Here is a 13892-nt window from a genome sequence, read left to right as displayed (position 1 = left end):
CTTCTCAAGTCTAAGTTTAACAGTAACACTGGATCACAATTAGTTTTGGTGAAATCTAGTAAAATAGGATCTAAGTTTAGAGCTAAAAGACTAGACTAGCCTGAAGTTTAAAAGGAGGTTTAAATTTTGTCTTAATTTTAATCTAGATTTAAAGTTTGGTGCACCATAACATAAAGTTCAGCCATGAGAATAATCTTCATTGGTGCAGTCCAGCCTGAATGTTTCTGCACATTTTCATGGCTCATTGCTTTTATTTTATTCGCACTGTGTGAATCAGTATCTCTGAATCTGGACCCGCTTTGTGTTCACATATAAATCTGTTTTACCCTGCAGAGACATGATGTTCTGACATAATAACAGGGGTGAAGTCTGACCGCAGTGGCTGATGGGTGCTGTCCAGGGTGCTGGAGCAGTGAGCGCACTGTCACAAGTCACACACAGAGAGGAGAGCAACAAAACTAACTGTTTTTACTGGTGTTTTGTAGTTTTTCTCTCTTTCTTTCTAAATGTTTTTTTTTTTTTTTTACATCTCTCGGTGTCATTTCACGCTCATGTCCAGTTAAATCTGAATTCTGCGGGAAACTGAATCTATGTCGCCGTGTCCCAGCTCGTCCTTGTCCGTCGCGTAAACGAGCTCAGATTAGAAACACCTCCTTTTAGAGTAAACCGGGTCCAGCCGCGTCGCGGTGAGGAGGCGGCCGCTTTAAAAGGACCAGGCTCCGACGTCAGCGCCGTTTTAGACATGTGGCTTTGACATCCAATCGCCTGATCGGGGCTTTAGTCAGCCGCTTTTTCTCTCAGGAGATCCCTCTGAAGACCAGCGTAGACAGGACTTAGCCACGGCTGCAGGAGCACCACCACACACACAGTTAGGACCGAGATTTGCCTCCTCAAACACGCCTGCAGCATCAGCTCAGATTACTGTCACCCAGCTAGAACCACCGTGTAGCAACCATGTCTGTAGCGGGGCTGAAGAAGCAATTCCACAAAGCCACTCAGGTAAGAGGACGCCGGATCACACCTGATCCTCACGTTTGAAACTGTCAGATTGTTGGTGTTTGGATGGAGCAGATTGGTCTTTTTTTTTTTTTTTTTTTTCTCGTACTGGCTGCTCATATGTTTCAGTCCATCTGTCACCTCCCAGAGATGGAGCACACCTCACTCGCTGTTGTCCCGGTGCTGAAATGTGGCGTGCTGCAGCATTGCACCAACAGAATAATTTATTGCTCGTGCTTTCTGCAGCCTGCATTGCAATTCACCACGATCACGTTTCATGCGTGACGGGAAAAAAAAAAAAACGCACGATAACCGTCCAGCGCTGTGCGTTTCTGCGCGGTCGCCTGTGAGCCAGGCGGCACGACACGGCGACGGCGGTGATGCCGGGGGACGTCAGTTCCTCTCAGTACCCTTCAGATGACATTCCGCGCTGAGAAAACCACCCGAGCTGCAGCTGATGGCAGCCGGACTCACTTGTAATGCGCTGGTTGTGGTCGGCCTAAATGAAGGACGGTTTAAATCAGTGTCTCCTTCAGCCGCCCACACTGGGAACTCCGAGGTTATGCAATCGTTAAGTGCGCCTCGGCGGAAATCCGCTCCTATACCAGCAGCGGCACGCCATGACCTCGGCGCCCTCTAAACGCATTTATCGCCTATTGCGGGACACCGGTGATGAATTACATGATGTCTTCGCTGTCCAGTGCTGAATCATCGGTTATTGTTAAATGTAAGCGTAATGCACGGGATGATATTCAGCTCAAGGTTACTCAGAGGCTTCCTCAGCCCATCACACCCATTTTAGTGTCTTATTTTTTTTACGATCAAGACCTCAGATTGAAGAGCTAAACCACCATTAACGGGATAGTCCGGATTTATTTTAAGGTCGAGCTGTATGAGGTACTTATTCATAGCCTAGTCAGAGTTTTACCCACAGTAGATGCCCCCCCCCCACCCCCTCCTAGTTTTGAGAAGCAGCAGGAGTCCTGTAGTGTAGGAAGCCAAGCTGTGGACAGGGTCAGTAGTGTTTTAACCACCTACAAAAATCACTTTGACAGATGAAATGGTAATCAGTTTCAGGATAAACGGTGATTAAATTCCTAAAGTCATATTAACCTACTTTATCTCAACTGCCCCTCAAAGTAATCACATTACTGCTGAAGTATTTAAATATCTTTTGTCGGCCCTATATGGTTCAAATTCTTTAATATGTCAGGCGTCACCCAAAGCAAAATTTAGTTTGCAGACAACTGATATACCATTCTAGTGTTAACTAGATTTTAATTATTGAATTCTGTTAAAAGTAACTTTACATTTGAATTGAGTGAAATATGTTCATTTTCTAACAGGAAAGTATTTACACTGGGCCATGTGTCAAAGTTAGCAACAGTCTCCCAGATGTGGGTTTTGCTTCACTGGAGACTTTCACATCACAAAGGACGTGGTGTAATTTCAAATCATTGAGAGGTTTTCATTATTTCAGTCTGTGTATCAGTGCTTTTTGAACATTTTCAGCTAATTTTAACAAAACAGATAATAATGATCACTGTGATCATTTTGGTCGCTATAATTGTGATATGATATTTTCATACCATTTCATGTCTGATCAGTTCAAGTGTACCCTTTATTTATTATTGAGTATTTTCACCGCTTTATCTTGCCATCAGACAGCCCTCTCCAACAGGAAGTAGTTATTATATAAGCCAAATATGGCTCTCTCCAAACCAACCAAAGCCCACTGACAAAAACAGTAACTTTACCTCTTGCTGCCTCAATCAGGCAGTTTGTTTATGATACTGTGTGACTTTTGTGAATCAGAATTCACCTTTTAAAACACCAAAGTCACCCCATAACACAGACTGAGGCAGTGGAAGACCAGCAAGTCACGTTTTCTGCAAGGTAAAATTGCTGTTTTTGCAAAAGGAGTCTGATTGAGCGGTAATGGTTTCCTGTTGGAAAAGGCTGTCTGACAGCAAGGTAAAGTGCTGAAATTATTCAAATTATTACATACATTTAAACTCATGTTGAATTTTTTAAGTGGCTAAAATATATTGTGCTACTGCGCCTGTGCACAGCAGTACATTGCTTATCTTTGTTCACCAGTTCTGCTGCTTCTCAAAAATGAGGGCATGTCAACCGCCATCTATTGTAGTAATATGCCAACTATTCAGGCTGTGTACTGGCAAGAACCTGGCACATATAATACATGTCACAATACAGGGGTTACGATTCAATATAGTACAATTCTGTAAGCGAGGTGATATAATTGTAGTTTTTTAAATCTAATTTTTGGAAAATTGTTGTGGTATAAAGAATACACCACCAGCATACTTGGCAACCTTGAGACCTCAAAAATAGGGAGGATTTCCATACAAAAAAAAAAGAGTTTTAGAGACTCATTGCATTCCTGCATTCCGGTGACTCTTAAAGAATGAAAAGAACAAAATAATAAGTACACTGCAACAACATTTTTATGTTGAATATTTTAATTTTACATTTAATCCTCAGGAAAGAATACAGAATAATTTATCTCTCTAGTATGAACTTGTGTAAATGTCTGGCTTAAACTAATATTCATCAGTATTCATCAGAAAATTGACAGAGCAGATTTTAAAAATTCATTTCCCTCTCCTTTAAAACTATCCTCAAGAAACAGGAATTCTTCTTAGGAAGTCTGGTTTGGTGACCCTGTATTGTTGTCCTGGTGGAAACATTAGATTTTTAGAGTCGTATTGGGCTTATACATGTTGTACAGAGTCAGAAACAGGTTCAGACAATGAAAAGGAAAAAAAAGTGTGTGAATTTGTCAGAAATACAGAAGAATTGTGATCCTAGGAGGAGATCAAGAGAGGACAATAAAAAACAGGAGTCTCCTGTGAAAACCGGGAGGGTTTGCAAATATGACCCACATACGCATGATGTCTGAGTTTAAAAAGAAGTGCAACTTTTCATGCAATCAGAACAGGGAAGATAGATAACAATACTTTATACCAGCAGTTGGTCTTTAAACACAACAAAATATGAACTACTGCCATGAATCTGTGCATGTAACATGATAATACTGTACAGTGTTTTGAGGAATTTATGCAGTATCACGAAACATAATGTCATGATAATCAAGTGATAGATATTTTCTTACACCCCCACTGACTTTGGTTAAATACCTCATTCCAGTCCACTTTAAAAAAAAAAAAATCCAAACTCGCTTTAACTCCGGAGGCCATTAGAGCGGTGGTCTTCAGTGGGATCTTGATAGTCAGAGGTATGAACCGGTGAAGGAACCCCTGCAGCCTTCCACTGCCTCCAGGGCTTAGAGTGACATTTATTTCCGGTGTTAGCTGGGAGCTCCTGCACATCTGAGGGAGGGAGGGAGGGGAGGCTGTCCGTTTGTCAGGGTGAGTCACAGTGACACTGACAGTCAGCTTCAGGCGCCGCACAGCAGGAAGCCCGGAGCCTGGCTGAGTCACACAAACACGCTCCTCTCTCCTCTTCTCTCCTTGTTCTCCAGTTCACCCAGTCTGCAAACAGCCTTAGTGTTACAGCTTCCAGTTTGCACCGTTCCTCATCTTTATGTCACGGCGATGGGAGGAAATAATGACTTAACTGTGACACTGATAACAGTCTGTCTCCTGAAGGTCAACATTGGTAGATATTAAACTGTCCTAATTGCATGTTGGACCTGAATAACTGAGTCCATGGCAGCAGGAGTTAATTTAACAGCTGGGATTCAATATGGTGACACACAATGGAATCTAGTGTTGTATTTTTAGCTAATTTATGCTGCCAGAAGTCATTTATGTAATTGTTAACGTCACGCTGACACTTGACAGGCTTGTGTAGATGATTAAAGCCAGATAGGAGGATGTTGTTATTGAATTCCCATTGCACATTCTCCAAGAAATTCAAAAATAAAACAACACCTGGAAGAGTTTCATTATTTTTATGGCTTAAATAAAAACAAAACATAATTCTGCTGTCAACACACTTCTCAGTTTTAATCAGGGGCTCATCAGATCAGATTGGGAGTCAGCAGCAGCCCACATGAGGCATTAGATGGCTGCACAGATTGTGTTAATACTGCGTGATGAGTCTATTGTCACCCATTAGCAGAGCCCACTCCCTCCCTGCAGATGTTCCTCCACAGCAGCAAATGCATCTGTGTGTGAGGTGAGGCTGCATCAGAGCATTTATATCTGTAAATATGCATATGGTTATGTGGCTCTCAGTCAAGTGTGTAAATATGCAGCAGATATGTCTGAATTTGAAGATTTCTGCACTGCACACAGTCTTCATTACTCAGTTTTTATTCCCAGTGTGATTCAGTCAGCTCTAGGCAGAGTTAGTTAGAGAGTTAGCTGTCTCTGTGGTCTCCTGCCGTCTGTTCCTCGTTGATATACTCTTGCACACCCCAATACACACACACACACACTGTCTTCTTCCCCAGACTCTCAGTGGCAGAAGGCTCCCCTCAACCCCTCTGTTCCTGTGCCACAGCCCTGTAATCCAGGCCCAGACTCATAGCAATCTGCCTACTTACACACATGTCCTCCAACCAGACCTCAGCTGTACCCCCACCCTCAGAGCATGAAGAGGGGGTCACAGGGATTAAGAGACAGGACCAGGATTTAAAAGAATCAGAGAGGAGTTTGGCAGAATGCCAACATTAGAGGAATACTTAAGATTTTGGGGGGAAACAAGTCCAGTAGCTGCCTGGCAGAGAGTTAGATGAGAAGATCAATACCACTATTATGTCTTTATGGTCAAAATGAAGCTGCAGTCAGTTAGCTTAGCTTAGCATAAAGACTGGGAACAGGGGGAAACAGCTAGCCTGGCTCTGTCTTTAAGTGACAAAAATATCAGTTTATGGAGGGGTTACCATTCCAGGGCTGGAACCAGTAACTTCCTGGAGTCTGTGTTGCTATAGCTGCAATGATTAGTCCATTAATTGATTAGTTGACTGAAAGAAAATTAATTGCCAAATATTTTTTGTGCTTTTCTTTGTCATTTATAACAGTAAATGAAGAGTCTTTGGATTTGAAATTTGGTTGGACAAAAGAAGCCAATTTGAAGGCATCACTTTGAGATCTGGAGAACTGTGAAGAACATATCTATCTATTTATTTATTTGGCATTTTATAATAAATCTATTAGCCATGAAAATAATCAGCAGATCAATAATTACATTAATTGCGGCCATAACCTCAGCAAGAAATACTCCAGCGCATAATCTTCCATAAGGATTAAATAAGTGAGATACAACATGTTATTAGTGAGCTTCACAGGTGCTAGTCAGGCCAAATTCCTTTATTGGCCTTTAGTGAACATACATGTACAATCATTGGTTCTTTTGTTGTTGTCGTCACTCAGGACAAACAGGAGTGAATTATATGGATAAAATCCTTCATCCAGTGAATGTAATTTTTTTTGCGTTATGTCTGTATTGTGATATAGCAAATTTTATTGGATGAAGAAAAATTAAAAACTATTAAAGCTAGGGTTGGTGAGTTTGGAGAAACAGTAGGCTAGATTTTAAAAATATTCAACCGAAAAAAAATCCCACGGCCTTGATTCAGGCCTCCCTCCAACCTTGGCCTTGTGGGGCTGTGGTCGTTTACAATAATGGGCAGCGTTTGTAGGAGTCCCCAGTCATTTCATTCAGGCCAAATGAAATGATTTGATTGGCTCATTACATCACTACAACTGCCATAGATGAGATTTTTTTGTCAGAACATTTGATTTGTTGATTGCAGCTGGGATGTAAAGAGAATTTCATCAAATACAGCAAAGAAAACAGCAAAACTTCTCAAAGTTGACTAATTTAAATTGTCTCAAGGTGTTGGACAGCAGATGACAGGGTTTCTTTGGCCTAATATCTGCAATGACATAACATATTTAGATAAAACATTTCAGTGTTGAACAAATGGAGCCAAGATAAAATGAAATTGTTTTATTTTATAGATTGGAACAGATTGCACAGAGTAAAATGCTACATTGATCTTATAGCTCTGTGCATCACTAATTGCTAATTAGCTGTGCAGTTTTGTCTGAAGTTAAATGTTTGGCATCCGTTTTGTGAGAGACAGAAAATCCTCATTCCTGCGCAAGGAGGCTTGCAGCATTTCTTCATTATGGACTTTATGCACTCTGCCGTGAGAAACGGCTCATAAAAGGCAGAATGCCATGAAGTTTATGAGATTCACACACATACACACACATACAACCTCAGTTTCACCTTCTCACGTAAATCACTGAGTAATTTATTTCACATGACCACAATCGCACTTTTCTGTGATGGCAGACATCTCTCTCTCTCTCTCTCTCTCTCTCTCTCTCTCTCTCTCTCTCTCTCTCTCTCTCTCTCTCTCTCTCTCTCTCACACCCAAGGACATCGAGGCTCAGAGTGATGCATTAATAACGGGGGCCATTTTAAAAAAGAAGGGAAGCATGAAGGGTAAAACCCACCAGAAATTAACTCTTAGAAAAATATTTATTTAATCCGTTAACTCATTCACACTATGGACTGTTATGAAGTGTTGTACACCCTTAGAAATAAAGGGGCTAACTAGAACCATAAAGGATTCTCTAGCTTGGACCCATAGAGGAACCCTTAAAGGTTCCACTTGGAACCCTCTCAGAGAGTTCTACCTAGAATCCAACATAAAGGGTTATACCTAGAACCATCCGTGAAAGGTTCCACTCAGAACCCCCTTTGATAGGGTCTACAGAGAGCCCTGCGGTAGTATAATGGTTCCACCAGAACCGGCTCTGGAGGTTCTGTCCAGAACCTTTTCATCCTTGAAGGGTGCTTGAAGAACTCACCCAGGGGGTTCTACCAAGAAGCCTTTTATATTCCAAAGGAAAACACTCAGCAGGTTCTATGGAAAACCTTTTTATATTCCAAAGGGTTTAACTAGAAAACACTGGAAACAACAGTTCTACCGAGAACTTTTATATTTTACAGGTTTTAGCTAGAACACACCATTTTTATTATGTTACAAAAAACCCTTAATGATCCCTGGATGAAAGAGTTCTTCAAGGATTTCAACAACCCTTAAGGAACTTTCTTTAAAAATGATTCTTAATGGAACCCTCTGTTTAACAAAGAAACCTCGACAAACCCTTTCTTCTTCAGAAGCGAATGGTTCTGGGTAGAACCTCAGCTCTCTAAGAAGATCCCTTTTGGAACCATTATTTCTAAGACTGCACTTCTTCTTACGCTATAATAGATTTAAGACCGTTTGTATTTTATCTTCTGCCCTATTTATCATCCTGCTATAAAAAAAAAAATCACACCTTATGTTTCTCTGATTATTTGAAGCTCGGGCTCAGTGGTTCTGTCTGCCATTGTTTTTTTTGAAAAGTGACGACTGTTCGCTTATTACGTCACAAGTCCACCTCAGAGTCAAATGAGTCATGCTTAGAGCAGATGCTACTTTCCTGGCTCTGTTCCCATGGAGAGAGTCGTGTATGTGTGTGTTCAGGTCTGCAGCTGACCGTGTGTGTGTGTGTGCATGTGGATGTGGATGTGGTGAGCCTTTTTATTTGGGGCTCTGTTATATCCACTCAACTAATGGTTTAGAAAAAAAGCTGCATGGTGCAGCTCCTGAAGCCTCCCAGTCCTGTGTGCTGTTATATTTTAATCAAACCCCGGTTTGAGCAGCAGTTTTTATATTTATCTTACGGCTGCAGAGAGCACGTTTTATCTCAGTGGAGAGAGAGAGAGAGAGTGTGTGTGTGTGTGTGTGTGTGTGTGTGTGTGTGTGTGTGCTGCCAGTAGGAAGACAAAAATATGTTCATTAAATAGAGACTGCAGGAGAAGGAGAGGGGAGATGAAGAGGATGGCAAGAAAGTGTGCCAGAGTGAGTGAGAGGGGGAAAACAAAAACAAGAGTCTTCAGGGGAGAGCTGGTGTTGCAGTTTTTCCAAATAAATGGTTGGCTTACTTCTCGTCAGTGTCAGAAAGAGACTAACAAGTTTCCTCAGAAGTTCGGCTGCTTCCATGTGCAAGTCATGTATAAATCCTCTCTGTCTAAATGTTATGGTACCTTTACCTTTGAGTCACAGCTGTATCTTAAAGGATGTGTCCATTTTCTTTTCCTTTTTTTCAGGTTTTTATGTCGTTCTGTACCTTCCTAGTGGTGCTCTTTATGTATTAAAATCCAAACATTCAGATATTGGTCAAAGTACGTCTGTTTTAGCATCAAGATTTTCCCAAGCCCTTCTGCGTTCCCTTGTGACCTGACGATGATTTCTGCGTGATGACTCTGCTACATAGGATGTGAAGGGCATCAGCGCTGTAACCTACTTCACTGCTTTTTCCATTTGAGAAACCTAAAAAAGAACGATGATTGAGTAGCTCTTTACATACTGAAGAGACACTTTGCACTTCAGGTCCAAATTAATCCACTTTGACAAAACTATACAAGATTTTCACACAATAAGATAAGAGGCTATTTGAGAGTAGGTATTGTGTGTGAAACATCGTCCGTATTCTTGGCTGCAAATCAACTCCATATGGGCTGGATACAGTCCATTAACTCTAACTTAATATATAACAATATTGAATTTAGGATGAATGTACCACTGATTCAACACCATGTATATTTTTCTTTCCAAACTAGACTCATCACACATATCATCACATATAACATATTTCCTCATCTGAGAATTTATGTCACTCATAAAGAATATCATCAGGAAAAGAATTAGTGAAATGAGGGCACTTTTTACAGCTGATTTAATCTGAAACTATGAACATAACCTCCTCTGGAGAAGGTTATATGTGCAGCATAAGTTACCATGGTGATGTAGACAGATAAAAGGGACATCCACCGTCGTGACATTAAAAACTCCTGTCTTGTCTTTAGGCTCAACATACCTCGCTAATGCACTATTCTTGTTTTGTAGTATGCTCACTATAGTCCCCGCAGATCGGAGAGACGCATCACATGGTGAACTCGCCAGTTCAGTTCCAGAAATGATGTTTCCTGCTGTTTTAACATGTCACTGAAGGAAGCAGGAAAACAAAGTCAAGACACCTTTTAATGAACAGCTGCATGAGCAGCATGAAGTGTTATATGAGCCATGGTCTGCATGTTCAAGATACAGTTCTAGAAATGCAAAATATTTGTCAACTATTAATCATCCACTGTTTTGATAATCGTTTTGAACCATTTTTTAAGATAAAATGTCCATATTCTCATATTTTAGCGTCTCAAATATTTACATTCTCTAATTTCTTTAGTCCTCTACGATTGTAAACTGAATATGAGTATGAGTTTTGGACAACATAAGACATTTGAGGACATCGCCTTTGGCTTTGAGAATCAGCCACAAGCATAGTTCACCATTGTCTGACCAAACAACTGATTAATTGAGAAAATGATCATCCGATTAATCGATAATGAAATTATTGTCAGTTGCATACCTGTGTATGAATTCGCATCTGTCTTGGTACTTTTAGGTGTTGTAGAATCAAGAGGCTGCAGTGAACAGGGTTTACATGGGGTGTATTTCTTACAGTGGATAGTAGAGCAGTAATCCTTTATTTTGCAGTCAGCCTTGGTTCGAGTAGAGGTTTCCCAGTGTGTGTGCTGAATACTAATATCACACTACTCACGTCTTACCCTCTTTGTACTGTGTGCAGCATTAGGGTTCATCAACTAGAAACCATCTCATTTTAGCTTAAAGGCAAATAATTAACTATCAGGGAATTTTCTTGGTCCATTTAGATTTAATTCTTCCCGTATGTGTGTGCATGTAAACATATTTCCGGCATTTCTATCCTTAAATGAGAGGGCATGCATCATGCAGACATGCTTGTGAGCGAACATAGATGTACATCCATGCGTGGCCCTGGACAGCAGTGGGGTCCTTGGATGTGGCTGACGCCTGCAGGGTTTTAGGGCAGCAGATTGTGAGTGGGTGACTCATCCAGCCTGGATCCTCACTAGGCCTACTGCAGTGCAGCGTAAAACAGATCCAGCTGGGAGATAACAGATGGGGCGGGCGGGACAAAGAGAGTGGAGCAAGGAAAAGAGAGATAAGAGAAGACAAGAAAGAGGAAAAGAGAAGGAGATAGAGAGCAGCCTGGAGCAGGTAGGGAGTGGCAGGAGAGACACGGAGGGGGAATTCAGCCAAGAGATACCGAAGGCGAGAGCAGGAGGAGGGACTCAGCCAAGTCAAACAGGAGAGAGAGTGGAGAAACACTGATCTGCAGGGATTTACTTTCCTGCAGGTTTTAGGAGAAAATTCTACCAACCTGAATTTTGTCAGTATTAATATTGGTACTGCTCCTGTTCTTTCTGGGCAGAGCTGCAACTAACACTTGATTTCATGACCAATCATAGCGCCAGTTATTCTCTAAATTAAAGGTTGTGTGTGGCTATCACTGAGTTGGTAAATGCATTTCCTTCTTCATATGTTTGCAATGCTGATATTTAAAATATTTACCTGCATTATTTACATAATAAGCAGTTCTCTTCTTCCCCACCTTTTGCTGGCACATTGCTATATTTCTTAGCGCAGCACCACCACCAACCATCAATCAAAAAGATCTCCACAAATGTGTTGCACCACCTGCATGCTTGTGCGTCTGCATTCAAGTGCACAAGAAAATGAACATAAAAACAAAAAGACGATTGGCTCATGAAAACATTGTTAGTCAAAAACTCTACAGGGTACCTTTTATCAATTTGTATACAAATGTCAGAAAAAAGTGAAAAATGCCCATCAAAATGTCCCACAGCTCAATGTGATGCTTCATATTACCAACAGTTCACATCCACAAAATACATAATTTACTACGTTTGGCAAACAAAAGCAACAGATCCTAACTTTTGAGAAGCTAAAACTGGAAAATGTTTGAAAATGACTGAAATGATTATTCTATTATAAAATAAATGAACAACATCAGTGGCATATGATTGAGTGACAAAGAGCTACGGCCATTAATGTTACAGGATTCATCGAGTCTTTAGTGATAGTTTGTAGCTGTGGACTCGGGATGCCACGGTGAGGAAACTTTCCCACTAGTTACTAAACTCATGACAATGCGTGTGGGCACTTACACTGATAGTTTTCCCCTTACTTTGAACAAAACAAATGCTTATGAGGTTGATTCATTATTAAGTTTTGAGTTGTCAGATCAGTCAAACATCCCTCTGGTCCCAACAACTGTAGGTGACGTCCACAAAAGAGTTGTAAGGTAAATAGCTTGGTTTAACCAAACTGAGCTTAGCTTTGCCAAATTAGCACCAGCTAATGTCTTCCTGCTAATGTATGAAACAACTAAAATACTCACTGTTATGTCCGTATCCCACAACCCCACATTTGGCAGGGGCTCTTTATAATTGCCCTTCCAGCAGATTTCAGTTTGGACAATCACATCCAGTTGTCAAACAACTTCCTGTCAGGCTGTGATTAGCCTACAGTGCTACATTTGAAATCTGACTCCTGATACTCTGCGCTGCGACTCTGCTGCAGCAGCTGTACGGAGGAGACACATTCAGTTTGTAATTACAGTGTTCATCATTTAACTAAGTATTGATAACAGTCTTTGACAGTGGTGGAAGTGGGATACTAATGTCATAGGTGTATAATGCAGAAAACCGTGTAACAATGGTAGCACCAGTTACCACAGCAAACTTATTATAGACACAACTGTAGGCACAGAAGAGGATAAGACCTAAGTCCTGCAGAGTACTGATCACATTCAATGATAACATGGTGGTGTAGAAATTCTCCGTTACACATAAAACTGATGTGTTTACATTTCACATAAGTGCAAATGTATCATTATCAAAATAAATTTAAAGTACCAAAAGTAAGGATACTTAGTCTGCAGAATGGCCTGTGTCAGAATACTATGCATATATGTATGTACTGTATTATATCACGTCAGTGTTGCAGCTGGTAAAGGTGGAGCTAATTTTAACTGTATATACTGCTTGGTAGTTCACTCTATAATAATACAAAATAATTTATTTGTTGATGATATTTTGTATGAATCTAAATCTGCAGCGTAACTAAAGCTTCTAAATAAATGCAATGGAGTAAAAAGTGCATTTGCCTCTGGATAGTTGTGGAGTAGATGTGGCCAAGGTTTTAGCTGCTGTGTCAGGGGAGAAGCCAGTGGCTTGACACAACTCTTGTATGATGCAAGAGGACAACATCGGCATTGTTATTTTAATCCTTGTATCAGTGTAGAATTTTACAGTTGGTGCATCCCTTTCGGTTAAAAGTTAATGACATGTTTAAAACAGTATGTAAACTTAAGTTTCTTGCATGAAAGTCAAATTTGTTCCACCACCTCGACCTTTACACCTTTACATTCTGCCTCACTACATGTTGGACACAACCTCCGGCGCTGGCACTGAACCTTGGCGCTGGACATAAATCGTGAGCCGCAGAATCGTCCAACATGGACGAAATGCCTGGGGATACTGGGCTGAGTATCAAGTGTAGATGTGGTGTGTCATGTCTGTTATTTCTTCATGAGTCAGAGGACAAAGGCTCATTGTTGAAATGATCTCTGAGGAATTGACTGCGCTCATGTCAGCCAGCCAACCCAGTGCATCCAGTTTTGGCCCAGTCTGGCTCAGCAATGCAGTAAAAGCAATGCTGCACTGGATGAAGTCCAGCAGTACAGTACAGTACCTGCAGCAATGTGCATTCCATCCTTTTATCTTGTTTTATCTCCTTCCCTCACAGGGCTTTTACTACTCTTCACTTTAGCTTGTCATTTTCCTTCCGGCTTAGAAATATGTTTTTACTCACCTCGGTAGAGCTCTTTCTCTTAAATGGCTCCATCAGGAGACCTTTTCCCCTGCTACTGACAAGTGCAAATAGCTCCTCAGATATTTGATCCCAGCTTCTGAAGATGGGGAAGCTGCACCCCCCC

At 41.0% G+C, this 13892-nt stretch overlaps 1 protein-coding gene across 2 annotated transcripts in view; it reads left to right on the top strand.

Annotated features, from left to right (window-relative positions):
- The first annotated feature begins 757 nt into the window (after positions 1-757).
- sh3gl2a (SH3 domain containing GRB2 like 2a, endophilin A1) overlaps positions 758-13892 on the top strand; it is a 58296-nt gene continuing 45161 nt past the window's right edge. Inside the window, exon 1 of one of the 2 annotated variants that reach the window (XM_084715206.1) lies at positions 758-999. In XM_084715206.1, the coding sequence (XP_084571332.1) occupies positions 955-999 (45 nt within the window). In that variant the 5' untranslated portion in view covers positions 758-954. The remainder of the gene's footprint in view (positions 1000-13892) is intronic. The other variant, XM_084715205.1, reaches the window with a different exon arrangement.

This window comes from Lutjanus erythropterus, chromosome 3 (assembly GCF_056507025.1).
Source record: "Lutjanus erythropterus isolate fLutEry1 chromosome 3, fLutEry1.hap2, whole genome shotgun sequence".
In the NCBI taxonomy this organism is placed as follows: Eukaryota; Metazoa; Chordata; class Actinopteri; order Lutjaniformes; family Lutjanidae; genus Lutjanus; species Lutjanus erythropterus.
Note: the sequence above shows the minus strand (reverse complement) of the source record. Positions and strands in the feature narration are given on the sequence as shown.